General features: G+C 38.6%; 1 protein-coding gene across 4 annotated transcripts in view; it reads left to right on the forward strand.

Annotated features, from left to right (window-relative positions):
- The first annotated feature begins 293 nt into the window (after positions 1 to 293).
- Positions 294 to 17,902, forward strand: part of cbfb (core-binding factor subunit beta) — a 37,406-nt gene continuing 19,797 nt past the window's right edge. Inside the window, exons 1-3 of one of the 4 annotated variants that reach the window (XM_046864677.1) lie at positions 294 to 784; positions 1,329 to 1,415; positions 2,886 to 3,002. In XM_046864677.1, coding sequence (XP_046720633.1) covers positions 707 to 784; positions 1,329 to 1,415; positions 2,886 to 3,002 — 282 coding nt within the window. In that variant the 5' untranslated portion in view covers positions 294 to 706. The remainder of the gene's footprint in view (positions 785 to 1,328; positions 1,416 to 2,885; positions 3,003 to 17,902) is intronic. The other 3 variants (XM_046864679.1, XM_046864678.1, XM_046864676.1) reach the window with 3 other exon arrangements.

Below are 17,902 nucleotides of genomic sequence, written 5' to 3' on the forward strand. Positions count from 1 at the left end.
GATGCCTACTGGAGTATAAGCCTGAGATTCCTTAGAATTCTGCAGTGCCCCAGTCTTCAGTATTACTGCATGTGTTTGTTTGGAGAACAGTTGCAGAGGTGTTTTTGTAAATGCATAGTAAACCAGCCTATACGAGGCAGTGTAATTACACAGGCTTGTGGCCTAACTGGCTTCATGAAGTTTTTTGCCCTCGGATCAAACGCATGCGCGCGGGAGCTCTGTAGTGGAGAGACTTGTGAATGGGGTGGGGGGAGTATTTCGGGTGTACAGTCATAAGTCGGACTCGGAGGAGCCAGGAAGTAACTGTGAGCCATGCCGCGCCACGGATAAAGTAAAAGCGTGCGCGCGCCTCGTCGTCAGCAGCCAGTGATCACACACACACACACACACACACGCACAAGTGCGCGCGCGCGCACACACACACACACAGACGCACGGGGAGGGAGAAAACTAGCCGACTACGAAATCGTGCCAAATGTATCGTAGTGACGGGCACTGACCGCACAGGAGCTCGGGCACGATCGAAATTCCTGTCGCAAAATAACGCAAATATTAAAGCAGCGCCCAGACCCCCGCGTCATCCTGCCTAGAAAAAAAAGACGGAAGGAAACAAGCCGCGGGATTTTAGCGGGGAGTTTCGAAGCGACCGTTTCTCTTACACTGTCTAAGACACCAAATCGGCAAAATAGAGCACGTAACGTTCAAGATGCCTCGGGTGGTCCCGGATCAGAGGAGCAAGTTTGAAAACGAGGAGTTCTTCAGGAAGCTGAGTCGCGAGTGTGAGGTAAAACTTCATCCATTTCGTCAAAGTGCCGGAAACAAAGTGAACAAGAGACGCGCACAAAAGTAAACCAAGGCGAAGCGTGTCGCACTTTTTGTCTTAATTCCTTTAAACCTGGCGGTACTTTTACATCCAGGAAGTATCTGATCCGTGATTTGGGTCACTTTAATAGTATTAGGTTTAGTCTTTGTTTAACCTCATCTCAGTGTATTAAACGATACTGCTTTTCCGCACGAGCCCGAAAACTCATCTCCTTCACCTCAGCTGTCACCTTCTCACAGCGCATCACCTTCTACTCCCTCACCAATCTCAAAACTTTATTATCAGCATTATTTCTCTTTGCTAAGAATCTATAGCAAACACAAACCTGGTTCATGTCAACATTTCAGTTCATAAATCCAGACTGCACATAGTCTATTATCTGGGAGATGTTTTTTTAAGGGAGAAGTCGAGACACTCCGGCGGTATAAGTTTTATGAGCATGGAGAAGAATGTGCGCTTTGTGAAAACGATGTGTTTTCTGTTGTTGTTGTGTTTCTAATGACAGATTAAATACACCGGTTTCCGAGACCGACCCCACGAGGAGAGACAAGCCCGCTTTCAGAACGCCTGTCGGGACGGACGCTCAGAAATAGTGAGTATTTTTTCCCCCGAGTTTTTTTTCACCATCGTTCCACGATCCTCGTTTTATCAGCGGATCGAAGTGTTTTTGGATTAATGTTCACATATTTCAGAAAGTTCTAAGCACGAGGATAATAAACACCCGGAACTCCAAACACTTCCTCATTTTCTGTCAGAACTGCAAAAAAAAATAAATAATAATAACACAATTACACATCAACAACTTTCAGCGTGTGGAAGAAAGAATCTAGTGTAAGTTTCACAGCTGAAGGTGAGTTTTAGTAGGTTTTTGGGGTGGAAACAGACGGTGTGAATGGGTTATGAAAAGGATTTGCCCCTCAGCCACTAGAATGTGTGTCTGCACTCTGTATTTCACTCTTCTACAAAAGACATGTCTCACCGAGATCTGCTGACTGAGTGTCGCTTTAAAGACTCTTTAAAACTCCTCTAGTCTGTGCATGTGAACTGTTTCAGTGATTATTGTTAACAAAAATCACTCTTTTGGTAAATGGATGGATTGATAGAAAGAAAGAGATCACAACAAAGTATACCTACTTTTTTGTTCAGTTTTCAGATCATCAAAAGTCTGAACAGGCTTTTCATCTCGTTAAAAGAACTCAAATGTTTTCGTTTTCATTTCAATCTAACCATGTAGATACTGTATAAATATGAGTTATTTTAATGCAGGACATTTACTTTCATGCTTCCTGTGAGAGCGCACAGATCGCACTCCAGATTCATGTGTGCACGCACATACACTTTACATTATATACATTTTTATGTAACACAACTTTTCTGATATTCTGTCATCTGTGAATATTTTATATCATTTACATACATTTTCATTTTTACTATTATTTTCATTATTATTATTGTAATAAGCTCCATCATATTTGAACAGATACGCCTTTTAAATAGATGTTTTATCGAAAAAGCAAAATGACGAGAGATTAAGTACAGACTGTTCTCTTTTAGTTCTCCATACACTCACAAGATTATTCAATTACCGTGCCATGATTTTAAACCAGTGTATTAGTGCTGCTGCTATTAATGTAAGTGAAGGGCTGCATATAAAACAATTTTATTGATTTTTCTTAACCTCTCTCTCCTTTTTGTTTGTCTGCTATCTCAATATCTAATAGACATTTGCGCCTTTATTCTTTTCCCTCTCATAGTCGCTCTTAAAATCCAGTGTGCCGCAACCCAGCTCGCCAGCAGCGAGTGTTGGTAAAATAGAATCAGATGTGCGTAACTCAATACTTCAAATAGGGAAAATGATGACTTGTTTTTTTTTTTCCTCGCTTTTTCTTTTGCCCTCGCTCCCTTTTTTCCCTTCTTCCCCAGGCCCTGGCTCCAGGCTGTTCTCCTCCTCCTCCTCCTTCTCCTCCTCTGCCTTTCTGATGTGCAAAAGAAATGGCAGGCTGCATAATTAATGCTAGGCTGGGCTTTTCTGATCCTGTTTGTATTGATTTCCTTCTAAAAGGCTTTTGTGGCGACCGGCACCAATCTCTCGCTGCAGTTCTTCCCCGCCAACCTGCATGGTGAGCAGAGGCAGATGCCCAGCCGAGAGTATGTGGACTTCGAGAGAGAGACAGGAAAGGTAATCCCCCTCTTTATCATACTGTCTCTTATTTCACTTTTGTTCAGATTTTAATTATTGTCACAACCACCTCAAAGTACAGTAACACAAAACATTTCACATGCTCCATATATATATATATATATATATATATATATATATATATATATATATATATATATATATGTATGTATATATATGTATATGTGTATATATATATATATATATATATATATATATATATATATATATATATATATATATATATATATATATATGTATTTGTATCATGTTTTGAGATGCATACAAGTTCTACATGCACAGAGAATAAACAGAATAAACAGAACACTCAAACAGTGATTGGTTCTATAGTGACTGGTTCTTTAATCTTTGATTATATCCAAGTTTTGTCAAATTGTGGCATTGTACGTTTTGTCCTTCACTGTCTCTTTATCTTTGGCCGATAACTAATCTCTATTTCAACAAATCTCTTGTTCTGTTTGTGCTCACTCGTTTGTGACATAAAAACATCTTTGTTTTGCTTCTCTTTTCCTCTCCGTTTTCACATCCTGTAATGCTCAAATCTTTCTGTAGTTTGCTTAGTCTCATACACTTAAGTATCATTTTAATAAGCTCCTCAGTTCCAACTACAATGCTTACATAATTTATATCAAATAACAGAGTTGGTGTCTTCTGGTTTTACTGGAGTGCTGGTTTTAAACACTGAAAGACTCAGTTGTCTGGAATGGTCTAGAATGTTTCTTTTATTCATTTTAAAGATAAAAGCTCACATTATTGTGTTTTACTTCGCTGAAAAAAAAGCTCTTGAATGAAGCATGTCACCAGTCTCCAGTTTACACTTCTGCCATTAGATATGATTTTCTAAACCACTCTTCTTATATATATTTAGAGGATGTGTAGTCTAGTGAAAATTCTCCAAAGCCCATAAGAATGCAAAATAAATCCATGCCATAATGTATTTTCATCTTTGTTCCATGCCTTACCCTTTTATCAAAACCATTTGTTATTTTAGAAGTAACTGCACATCAGCTTTTGCTTATAATATTGAGCTACATTACCGAATACGACTTCATTCCTATAAACTGGGTTAATGTTGTTTTTTTTGCCGAATGTCCTTGACATGACGCAGTACCACAAAGTGTAAATGAGTGCTTCTGAATGTGTGTGTCTGTGTATGTGTGCATGGGGCCCTGCAAAGGATTAGTGTAGTGTCTGCTATATTTTTTTGTCTTTCGTCATACCTATCCACATATACCAGTATCAGTATACTGAACTGGCTGATAGTATTTAATTATAATGTTCTAAAGAAATAGATAATATCCTGCCCGCAATTATCGCTAGCTGACTGTTAATGAACAGTTTGTTTGGTAAGGGCAGTCGTGTTATAACTGTGTTATCGTTGTATGTGCACATCTATAAACTCTCTGTTAATTGCTGAGAGAGGAGCTAGAACACTCTCCTGAATCAGTTCTTTAACACAATCAGCTATTATTTTGTCCTTCGAGTGACAATGAGAGAATGAAATGTTATTGCTAAGATGTTTGGTGTGCCCTTTTATTTTAAAGAGTAAATTAAACAGTAAATAAATGGTTTGCACAACAAAATAAATGAATGTAATTGCTGTCATTAAACTCGAATCTCCTCCCACGAATAATGAGCCGCATATGCACATTTAGCTCATCCATAGATTGGAGTTATTTCATTTGCTTACTGAACGTGCTGTGAATCTGTTTAAGCACACAGCGATCTCCTCCACATTGTTCCCATCAGTACAAAGGCTTGAGTCATTTTGAGATCAGTGAGTCATATCAGTGTCATATGAGCTCTGCTTTTTCTCTTATATGAACATTCTAAAGCTTGCCCTGTGTAAAAGCTTACAATTGTTATAAAGGAAACCCATTTAGCTTGTTTTGCTGCTAGACTGGTAATATTAATGAATACCCTCTTCACCTCTTTGCTTATTATATATCTTAAAATGCACAAAATATCAGGCAGAATGCTTTAGATTCTGCAGAAAAACATTTGGCCTTATCAGGGTATATAATACATTACAATTAACCCTTTATACGTTCTCCTCTGGCTTTGGAATGCAATTATACTCCTTTAAGACATGTAGGTAGCGCACTTATTGGCTTTTGTTTGTGTTTCTCTGCTTCATGCTCAGCCGGTTAGTGTTGGCTTTGCTGAAGCCTCTCTTCACGGACAGTGGCTTGCCGAGATGTGCTCATTAAAAATGCATCTCCGAGAAATCGATGGACCTCTCGGCCCCAAGGCTGACGGACTAATCTTTGGCTGTTAATTATTTAAAAAGGCGTGACAGGTTGCACATGTGTTTGTGTGTGAGTGTGTAGACCTGTGCTGACTGGCTGAGGATGTGGGTGTGAGTGTGCTTGAGTGCGCCTGTGAGGTCAAGCCTGATGGTAACCCAATCTCTTTGCCCGTCACCTCCAGCAGCACACAAAGCCAGTAGGACTTTAATGAACCTCACAGCGGGTGCTTCGAAAACGCCCACATGGATCTCACTATAAAGTTAGCATTAACACAGTTCAGTCTTGAATTAAATACACGATGTAGTGTTCTGTTGACATGGACTAAGCATGTTTTTTTTTCTTTTGCTATATACGTGTCTAAAAAAATATTTATTACAAGTCAATGGATTATAAAAAAAAATACTTTTTTTTGCTGTACAAATATAATTTTCTAAATCATTTTAATTGAATGCTTCAGTAAACCACTAAGAAGTGGTCATACTAAACAAATATATATATTTTACCTGGTAATAAGAAACAAAGGAATAAAGGTAAAGCATTGATATGTTGCTTATAAAAAAAGTCATCCTTTAAGATGTAGGGTCTGAGGTCATAAAGATGATGTCTAAATTATAGGTCTTGACATGTTTATAACCCTGAATCAAGTTTTAGGGCATGCATTTCCTTTCCCCCTTGTTTAAAAGGAAACGCTGTGAGAGCCCCCATGCTGATAAGGAGTTTTTTTTTTTCATTTCTTTCTCTTGTTTTTCTCTTGCTCACACGTCTTGATCATCTGCTTTCTCTTACCATACATGCATCTACGCAGTGTACTCGATCCACTAAATTCCCAGTAGAGGCCTGCTGTCAGACCAGGGGAGTTCATGCGTACTTTCCAACCTCTGCTCCTAATTAAACTGATTGTTAACCTTTCACGTGAAAACACATCCCTGCCTCTGTACTGAAGTTTTAATAGACTACAGTGAAAAATCCAGAATAAATAGCCGCTTAGCTGGGAAGCACAAGAGCCTACAGAATATATCGAAACACATTAACGTAATAAATGTCTCTGAGAGTGGGTCAACGTTGTGCTTATAAACACTGAGCAGTCAATCCATATACTGACTGTGTCTAAAATCATAAATCAGTCATCAGCGTCTTATTTGTTGCTTTTTCATGTTCATTGCCAGACCAAAATTTTGCAACGAAAATACTCTGAAAATCTGTCTTGAATTATAAAAATTCTACTATGTGGTAAGGAAGACCTAAATAAAACTTACTGTATTTCTTTTAATAGCAGATATTTGATGATCCTTACAGAGTGCAGAATGAAGGGCTTAGAAGCGACTGTGTTAAGAGGATCCAGAAAGATTGGACCGATTTTAGAACGGTTAGGGTGCTTTCACACATGCAGCTTTTAGTCCATTTAAACTGACCCCTGGTTCCATTTCCCCATTGGAACATGATTATGCAGGTAAGAACACAGCAGTCATATTTACGTGCTTTTTCAAGTGGATGATTGCAGTGAGAAAGCGAGTCAACCCTGCAGCAAGTGAACCAAACAGGCTGTGCATTATGGGTCGTGGATTGCATTTTTAGATGCGAGCTTCTATTCTGACCTGCACGGCGTGAACTTGCAAAAGGACAACTTTATAGCTCTGCAGAAATGCAATATGTTAAGGCTGTTTAGACCAAAGAAAAATAGACATTTATGTAATTTTTTATTTACATAATTATGAAAGTGTTTATTTAGCTCTGACTCTGTGTTCTTCATGCTTGGGTGATTTTCGTGATTTCTACACACAGTTTTGTTTATCTTTGTCCATCACTCTATTTATGACCAGTGAATGAAAGAGTTTTATGAGTACAAGTTTCTCAGCCTCCTTTTGGTTCATTTAATTATGTGCAGTGTGAAACCAATCCGAATAGCAAACAGAACAAATATGTACATTCTGCTCTGATTCAGACTTGGCAGACAGACCAAGAGGTCTCTAAGCATCCTTACACTTATATAAATGCTGTCCTTTTTTTGTTCTTGCCAATATTTTTCTTATTTTTTTTGTTATAATGTGTCGTCTAGGTGTGCCCTTTTGTTTTTAATGAAGGGTGTGTTGCTTTTCCGCATGACTTGGTGATATAAAGTAGACGGGTCTGTATTACTACACAAAATAGTTTTCTTTTAAACCAGATAGACTGCATATTAAGGGGACATACAAATTGCACACTGCTACACAATCTGAATGGACACAGCTTTACGACCTTTCTAGCTTTTTCCCCTAAATTCTGGTCTTTTGGATTTTCAGGAAGGAGAAAGCCGCATAAGCTATAATGGCCTTCATCTGTAAACCCCTCTCCTCTCACCACTGTGTTCCTCTCCTCCGTCCTCTGAAACACAGGCGTTGCCAGCAGGAGCGGAGCAGGGCCAGTTTAAACTTGGCCTGTGGCGGGGGGACAGTAGTATTATCCGAGAGCCCCCGCAGCACAGCTTAAGTACAGGCTCCCAGTGTCACTGCACGCTAATGGGAACCAGCTGTGGGGGAGGTTAATTTTAGCGGTAGCTAGCACAACCTTGGGAGGAGATGTTAACCCTGTCCCAGCCAAAAGCCTTTGCACTCCAAGCTCTCTACTATACAACAGTCCGCTCCTTATTCTCACACACAGTGCTTCTAATGAGGGATGTGGCATGAGGCAGGAGAATATTATGGGCTCGTTGAACTTTCAAACACTTCTTGTTTTTTTTGTACAATTTAGTTCAGAAATAGTTTTTTTTCCCCTTAATTTTTTAATTTCTTACTGTTTTAAGGGGTCAGAATGTAACAATGGAGACAGAATGGGCATATTTTTAATCCTGCTAAGAAGTAGATCACGTGTCCAACTACCAGCTCCAGCCTCAGCTGCTGTACAATGTTTACCCTTCACTTACTGCCTTATAGAACTCACCTTTTCCTGCTAGAGACGCGATTAAAGCACAAAGAGCAAGATAGTCAGAGCTAGTGTAGATTTGTGAGCCACACTGCTATATAGCCACTTAAACCCAATCTCATTGAAATGTGATCTCCTTGGAGATGCTGTATCTTTGCTTCAGCTTGAAGGCTTTGAGCGATGTGATGTTTGGCCCCCTCTTCTCATCTCCTCTTTCTCTTTGCATTGGTGTGTGGTTTCCTTTTTTTTTTTTTTTTTTTTTGCTCATGCAAAGCATAAATTGGGTACGTCTGCTTGAGCCACGCCAACAGGCTGGGGTTTTTGCAGAAGGACAAGCACCGTTGAGGCCATAAAATGATATGCTTTTAGCTGCTAACATTTATAGCTGTGTCTAGAGACCCTCCATACTGTGTCTAGTCAATATTTCATCATGACTGCACATTTCTACAAGTTTACAAGCCAATTTAAAATGTTAAGCTCATGCGAGAGATTCAGTGTGTTACTACAATTTTTTGGAGTGAAAATAAGTGATTTAAATACTGATTATTTTCTTCTGAATATTCATTGAGTGCATTGGATTGCAAGACCTTTTCATGGAGGACTTGATGGTTCTGGTGAAGGTGTCAAACACTTTGACATTTGATGACATATAAAATGCAGAAGTACTGTGTGTGTGTGTGTGTGTGTGTGTGTGTGTGTGTGTGTGTGTGTGTGTGTGTGTGTGAGAGAGAGAGAGAGAGAAAGAGAAAGAGAGAGAGAAAAACAGAAAGAGAGAATTACAGCCTAGATCGTACGGGCCGTGTTTTGGAGCCACATTGGGGCGTGGCATTTTTCTCTCTTATAGTCTATAAATCTTTGCCATTTCTGCGTGCGTAAGAATGTTCGCTCGGGGGCAGATAGTGCCGGGACGAGTCCGCCTAAATGACTCCATTATGAAAGGGGCTGTAGTCTAAGGCTCACCACAGGAATTGGAGTTTTAATAGTTTTGTGTTAAAGCCGTGTGTGTGTCTGCATCTGTCAGCATTTGTTTGTGCATGGGTTTGTGTTGGCACATTTGTCTGTACGTGCTTGTGTCTGCTCTCCATACATTATCGTACTTTTGCATGTATCTTCGCCACTTTTCCTTCTCCACTTACTAAGCATATCTCCATATTCATGACTGTTCCAGAACATGTTGAGGAGCCTTGTGGCGCCAGTTTGACAGTTAAACCCAAGACAGAGCACATGAAGGGGAAGTAGCAGGCTAATTATCAGTGGAAAATCAAGTAGGAAATCAAATAAGAAGCTGAAGACCTCAGTTCCACTCCTAAAAAGCAACAGGTCTCCTAGTAGACTTTTTCTAGTAGTAAGAAGGCTTTACCTGGTCCATTGTGTTCTGGGGTCTTATTTAATATTAGGATATAATGAGGTTAAATGTAAAGGCCAAGACAATTGCCTAACCCTACATCATGTTTATGTTACATTAAATTATATATGATATATGATAAATATTTAATGCATATATGTCTCATAGAGGTGTAGAGAGTTTATGTAAAATCACATTTCATATTTAAGAAAACGTATGCATTTTTATTAAAGTAGCATTATTATGATCTAAACTATAACAAAAGAATTGTTGCTCACTGGGCTAGACAGAGTGATAGATGACAGTTTCCATAGAAACAGTGCGTGCTCGCGCATTTCCGCCTCACGCAAACGGAAGCTGCACTCCCCTTGTCAGTGACATCATCAAAGCGAGCCGGCTAATTGATTCCTGCTGCTTCCATCTCAGTGATGTTGCATTGAACTACAGCACTTCACTCCCCCACTCCACCATCAGCCTTTTATTGGGATGTTTGGGGGAAATGATTTCTCTGTGTATTGTGCTTGTGTTCACATTTCGATTTTCTTCTGTAGTGTAAAAACACTGGACTATAGAAATAAAGACAGCTAGAGATAAAAAGAGTTAGAGAAAGAGAGAGAGACATGGAGAGAGAGAGAGAGAGAGAGAGAGAGAGAGAGCGAAGGAAACAACATTGAGTCTGTTGTTTTCGTGCTTTTTCCCATTGGGTTTCAATTATAGTGTGCTGCTCAAGTTTCCCCATCCTGTCTGTCAGGCTTCCAGTCACACCACTTCGATCAATGACCTCTCCCATGCACCAACTGAGACGCAGAACAAAACCCACATCACTTCATCTCGGTCTCATCCCTGTTCACAAGTTTTCATCTCTCATCAACGTTTGCAAGTTTTAGTGATCACTTTTTTAAAGATCTTAATTACAGGGCCTCTCTTTCATCGCTAATTTAGTATTAAGATTTTTGTAACACAATACAGTTAAACATGCACAAGAACAAAGGCTTATCTTAGTTCCATCTATCTCTCTCTCTCTCTCTCTCTCTCTCTCTCTCTCTCTCTCTCTCTTAAACAGGCTTTAAAAACACATGTAAATGATATTCCACCAAGTGTTTTTGTTCTGCTCGTAGTATTTACTTATTTGTGCTTTTATTTATGGCAATTAGTAGGTTCTTGATTTACCCCAGACACTACTAACAGTAATAAAGTGGTGCCTCGGGAAAATGATATGCAGAAGAAAATCAATCTTTCCGATTCTTTATTAGTAACTTGAAAAAATCTTAATAGATGCACGTACTGTATATTAGGGCTAAAGAATAACACAATACCATATTTATATAGTGATATGTAACAGTATACTTTTCTGGTGTGTGATGTTTTTTTTCTTTTAACAATTTAAATAGCAGTTTAATTATTTTATTATTAGAATCAGATTTAGATGTTAAAGTGATATTAAGTGATTTATTAACTATAATATTATCTTATTATGATATATATATATCAGATGTTGAATAAATATCATAATATTCCTGATATTTCTTTTGCCATAATACTCACTACAATTATGCATATAAGGAAACGGTTTAGTATACCACTGCCTTTTTAATGATTTATATATTATTATACATATTATTATAACCAGGCTGTAAGACTTTGACTCCTGCAAACAGATTTTTATGAAGTAAAATTTATACCTTAACTAATTTTGATCAGGTTTTTTGTGAGCCTTTGTGTATGTACGATTTACTTGAGAATTATAACGTATTATTTCTTTATGCAGGCGTGATCTTACTCGCCTCATGCGTAGTCGTACAGACACATTATTGTTATTGGAGTGTGGTAAGGAGCAGCACACTATGAAGCTGCTGCTCTGTTATTGTTAGAGCACGCTTCATCTTCTCTCGCTGCAGAACTTGGAGGTCTGTTCAGGAGCACAGCGCTGCTGTTATGCTTGGACCAGAGAAGTGGAGAGAGATTTTTCCCTCTTTTTGGCCAAATTGCCAAGCGTGCTCTTTTCTTGATGATGCTGCAGACTGATGTGTTTTGCTTTACTGCATGTCTCTTGCCATTTAAAAGCTTTCCTTTCCTCTGACTGTGCCTGGCTTGCTCCACTGCAAATATAATTGTGTCCTGAACTTGTCACAGAAAGGGGAAACCCAATTTATTCGCTTGTTTTGGCTAACAGACATTTGAATTGATACCAAACTAAAATTTCTGACTACAATGGTAGTAACCAGTTAATGTTATAGTACTGGATGCCCTAAATGCTAAATCTGCCAAGTGAACACTTTTAGGCTTAGAGTTTTCAGGCATGCAGTGCTGAGAGAGAAACTAAATGTTTAATAATTGTGTAAGATACAGTATATGTCTTAATTTATTTGTCTTAAATGCCTTTAATTTTCCTCTGTTACTTTGGTATCCAAATCCCTGAGACCACTGGCTTCTAATCTACAATGTAATGTAATGTTGGTATTTTAGAATAAGTAGTAATGGTACATCTTTTCGTAAATACAGTGTCACTGAAGCTGACATGAACTCCATTAAAACTCCATAAGAAACCTATGATCCATTTTAGATCAAATCCTGAACACATGCTTCAGCAGATCAAATTAGAGATGAGAAAAATCTGACATTTTGTACAAAGCACCATAGCTACCATCACAACTTTGCTTATATTTAACTGGGGACCTAAAAATAATGTCAAACTTTTTTTGGTTCAGATATTGCAAAATTCAAAAACCTTAATGAAAATGAAAAAATGAAAAAGAAAAAAAAGTATAGTCTCATACCTTTGGAACCCACTTTATATGTGATATTTTTCTGTTGTTGTAAAATAGTTGTATGTACAGAGAGTACAGTAATGGAGAGAACTGAAATGTAACCCAGTAGTTGTACAAAATGCTGATACTCAGAAGCCCCAATCCTCATACTCTTCATACACTGGCTTCATCTGCTGTGATGAAAATATATAGCACAGAATCACTATATACACATTTATATTGAAAATGCAATCTAATTACTGAAAGACCCTCAATCAGATTTAAACACCAAAAGCATTACATCACAATCCTTTCTGTTTATATTTTTTATTTGAAATAATGTAAAGTAAACTCGAGAAACAGACAGTGTTGGTGATACAACAGCATGTTTTTGATTATTTTGGGGATTACAGTTCTAGTGTCAGGAAACAGGTGAGAAAAATGGCAGCTTGGTGTGGTTTACATTCCTACTTCCAGGAAACAGACCACTGCAGTCACCTGGCTCAGTCACTTTCTGCCTCTTTGTGTGCTGAGCTTGTTCTTTTTTCCTAAGCTGCTTTAGGATCTGAGGAAATGATCTTCCATACTGTAACAAGCGATTGAATGTAGGTCACCACTTACAGAGGTGGACAATTCAGGAGCCCCGCCTCCTGCGGCCCGAACAAGCAGATTGCGTGTCTGAGCTATGTGGTTTTTATTCATAGCTGCCTGGTAGATAGCTAGGTTCAGGACTTTGCTTATATTGCATTCACCAGAGTTTTAATTTTTTTCTGCTCTCCACAACAAAAGAGTGAACGCACTACACACAGCCATCTCACAGTCAAATACTAGCTGTCAATAAGCATGAACGTCCAGACTCAAATAACGTCTTTTACACAGATGTGAGGAGTGAACACAATGTTCAGAGATGAAATGTAAGCCAGGCCCTGTTTTTCTCAAAGGTAGTAATGCGATATGCTGCGTCAGAGCTGTTTTCCAGAGATGATAAAGCCTATGGTTACATATAGTTACTCTCTTGTCATGGATTCAAATATTCAATCATTTTGAAAACAGTATTACACGTGATTGTATGTTTAATTACCTAATGAACTACATAAAAATGTTTTTTCCCCAAAAGTTAGTCACCTTCTAGTTCTTACCCACCGGCATGCTGTTTATCATTTTATAAATCTGCTCCAGAGGATGAACGCAAGCACATGCTTCATCTGAGACTCATGAATCCAACTCAGTCAATGTAACACGTTTGAAGGAAAGTGCTAATCACCCTGTTTTGTATATATAACTTTCATGATTATAAGGTGTCTGTAATTAACACGGGAGAGAGATTATGCAATTTCCCCTGCTAGGAAAATACAGCTATTTTTGCTCTCTTGACCGGTGGGTCATGGGTTTCTTCATAGTTTGGAGCCACTATTCTGTATTTAATGGCATCTAACCATTGTTTCCACATACTTGCAAGCTGTCGATTTGTAACAAAAACAACAAAAAAAACAGTGGTAAATTACTATGTACAAGTATTTGTAATCAGCTATTAAAAATGGCTCCTACTGATGCATTGATTATTAACGTGTGTAGCTTGAGAGGAATGCTAGCCGGAAATATATGGATTGACCTGAGCATATAACATTAAAGTTTACATGTAAAATTAAACTGATGCTTGGCTAAAATCTGTAGGGCATTTTTTCTTATCTTTTATAAGTCGAATTGAAAAATAGCCTTAGAACCACTATAGCAGGAGTGAGCTGAAGATTTAGAAGATCACAAAATCTTAAATATTCAATCGAAGATTTCATTACGTGAGCAAAAAAACCCTTCTAAGATCCCCAATTTGTACTCGAGTTGTTGCTGTTAATATGATGTACAATTAGAAATGCGTTAAATTGGAAAAGAATGTAAAAATAGAATCATTTTTGATCTGGTGATATCACTCATTTGGAATCCACTGCGAATATCATGTTCATAGATGCATTTCTGTGTTTTCTTTTTATTATATTTTAATAATAGTATGAATCATTGTTTATGTAATCGGGTTGTAACAGTCTTTCAACGGTGGTTTTGGCGGGAGTTTAGTGCGAACTCCTTGTTCTGCTGTCTGAGGGTGAATCAGCTCGGGCTGTGTGTGTGTCACACGCTGTAATGTTACGTTCCCATCAGCAACCAACAGTGCTGCATGATATTCACATGAATTTACATTCTCTCAATTTCATGCAAAAGGTCATATGATGTAAAGTGGCAAATCCAAATAATCCACTCTCTTGAACAGTGTTCATCTTATATCTAGATGAATTACACAACAATCTCTATACAATTACATTATTTAAATGTAGACCAGTGATAAAGTCCACAGCAGCCCTCGTCCTGCAACCATCACACCTCATCTCCAGTGTGGTAGTTATAAAAAAACAATTGTCTTTCAAATGTTTGTACAACACTAGCCTGTTTTTTTCCCTCCTTGCCTCTAAGAAAGCACTTCAGAAATGAGTTTAACAAGCAGTTTCCTCTTTATCCTTGGCTGTTTCTTGGATTAGAAAATAATTATGGTGTCACTGTGTGCTGTCATCAGCCGAAGCTTTTAGTTTGCAATGTACTCATCTTAATTGCCTTATTAGAAAGTCTTTGTAAACATCATCATTTCTCAGCGGGGGAAACAGAGTCAAAAGTGAACGTTTGTCCTACTGCACCAGGAGTTTTTAGTAGTTAGCAGGTTTCCCTGAGGGCAAATTATTTCATCTCCATTTCTCTGAAACAAACACATCTGTTTAGTTGGGCCATTGAATCACTTTATAATGCCCTCCATTACTTTGTATGTGAAAAAGAGACCTGGAGGGTTTTGTGCCTCAGGACATGAGATGTAATTATAGGTTTGGGACAAGAAAAGGCAGGACGAGTGTAATGTCCCTCTGGATTTGTGTGTGTGGGTGTGTGTATATGTGTGTGTATGAGACAGGTGGTAGGGGCAGGGGCATTTTAACATATTAGGCTCTACAGATGTGTGGGCGTTGTATTTGTGTATGTGCGTGCGTGTGTGGGTGTGGTGTGTGTGTGTGTGTGTGTGTGTGTGTGTGTGTGTGTGTGTGTGTGTGTGTGTGTGTGTCTGCATGATGCATATGCCTGTATTTGAATACTAATGTTTGTTGGGTTATTTGGATATGTGTATTTGGGTGTGTGTGTGTGTGTGTGTGTGTGTGTGTGTGTGTGTGTGTGTGTGTGTGTGTGTGTGTTTAACAATAGTTCAAACGTTAAGATTATGCCATTCTCTGATTACACAGAGAAGCATGCTCTATCTGTTTAACACTACTTTGCCTAGGCGTGCTCCTCACCTGCACCTGGTCGCACCTGTTTTTGTGAGTGTGTGTGTGTGTGGGGGTGTATGTTCATTGGGAAGAGAGAAAGGAAGAGAGAGAGAGACTTCACCTGGGTATTTTCACTCATATGTAAAGAATCTGTTTTAATGACACCTGCTTCCCGAGTGTTTCACTTTGATTCAGAGAAAGAGGGAAAGTAAGAGGGTGAGCTACATTCAACGTACGACTGGATGAAGCCATAACGTACAGCCAAAATATGAATGCTGTACATCACGGCTTTCAAACTATAATAGCATTTATCCACCAGTGTGTCATGGCGTGTCTGCAAATTGCCTATAGTGCTGCACACTGGTGCTGTTTCCTCTGCCATTTGCACTGCAATGTACAAAGGTACCTGTGCTAAATTTGGGTGAAAGGCAAAAATGCAAAAATAATGTAGACCATCGATTGATAAAAAAATATACAGATAATGTGACATCTGATATCTAACACCTCTGGCTGTAGATACATTTCTCTCAGAACACAAATCCTCAGCTGAAGGTGAATATCTTAGTGCCTGCCAGAGTTACTAATGTTTCTCAAGTCTTATTCTGGCAGATTTTTCAGCACCAATTATTATAAAAAAATAATATTTTAGGTTAGTTTTTTACTTCTTTACCATAGTATTGTTTCTTATCGCTGTTTAAATGTATCTTGTGATCTAGGTACAATCTGCCATTTTATAAAAAAGACCAAACTCATTTACATAGTATATGATATGATAGTTCTCTAACACAAGCATTTTTCTTTCTTTCTTTTTATTTATATCATCTGGGAATGTTCATACTCAAACGTAAAGATGAAAGTGTTTGGGGGTGTGTGCTGCTGGTAAACCACTCATTGTGCCACAAAAGTGGCTTTTATTTTCAAACTCCTCTTATCTCTTATGCAAAGATTTCTTGATTGGGAAAATCTCACTCTCTCTCTCTCTCTCTCTCTCTCTCTCTCTCTCTCTCTCTCTCTCACACACACACACACACACACACACACACACACACACACACACACAGGATACAAGATACAGTCCCAGGTTCAGGTTTGTTAAAGAGCATCAGATTTTGTGTAAATTTTATCAAGTGATATACAATCAGTCTACACCTCCTAATAATTCTCTCCTCATGCTAGCAGTGTGTGTGTGTGTGTGTGTGTGTGTGTGTGTGTGTTTGCCTGTGTGTGTTTGCCTGTGTGTGTTTGCCTGTATGTGTTTGCGTGTGTGTGGGTTTGTATGGATACGTTAAAATGACTGTCCTGAAAAAGCAGCTGCTCCTTTCTTTTAGACAGCAGTAGTTTCTCTCTCTCTCTCTCTCTCTCTCTCTCTCTCTCTCTCTCACTCACACACACACACACACACACACACACACACACACACACACCTTAGTAGAGATAAGTTAAAGGTGGCAGATTTTAAAATCATTTAGGTTTCTGAAGAAATGACACTAATACATAATACAGTGCTGCTTCTGATGAAAGAATATTAATATTCAAATGCAGTATCTTTTAAGTAAATGCAGAGTGACTGCATATTTGTCAGCCCAGGTGTGTATAAGGTCTGAGTGAATTGCGTATGGTTTACACTGATATGAAGTCATTCAGTGGGAGACTGTGGAGAAATGAAGTTCATATATAGGTACATATGATGGTGTATTTATTTATTGCTCTCTCTCTCTCTCTCTCTCTCTCTCTCTCTCTCTCTCTCTCTCTCTCTTTTCCTTCCAGCCTTGCTCTTTCTCTTATTGTTTTTTTTCTGCAGAGAGGGAAAATCCAGAAAAGGCCTTGTGAGCCTCTGACTCAGACACACAGACATGTCTGAATAACACACACACAGCAAGCTGCTGTGTGAATAAGTCTGTGATCAGCAACTGCTGTATAATTAGTACTTGTGTTAGATCAGCCATGCACACAGAGCTCCTCATACTTATGAGGTGTGTAGACACAATGGCCTTCTGTCTCTCTCTCTCTCTGTGTGTGTGTGTGTGTATACACTCTACTCAACTCAACTCAGGTCCATTTAACTCAAATCTACCAAAAATAAATTCAGATCTACTTGTCTCAGATTCAATTCATTTAGTTCTGCTCAGATCTGCTCAATCCGTTTCGTATCCATTAAACTCAGCTCTGCCGAAGAGCTATGCATCTCAGATCTACTCAAATCAACTTGGATTGACTTAACTATGGATAAATACAGATCTGTTCAGCTCATGTACTCAAAGCAGAAATCATTGTTATCCTTGTAAATCAATTATCCCTCCTGTCTGCTATTTCCCCATAATATGCATATTATTCTTCTGAAAGTATT

The sequence above is a fragment of the Silurus meridionalis genome, chromosome 13 (assembly GCF_014805685.1).
Source record: "Silurus meridionalis isolate SWU-2019-XX chromosome 13, ASM1480568v1, whole genome shotgun sequence".
In the NCBI taxonomy this organism is placed as follows: Eukaryota; Metazoa; Chordata; class Actinopteri; order Siluriformes; family Siluridae; genus Silurus; species Silurus meridionalis.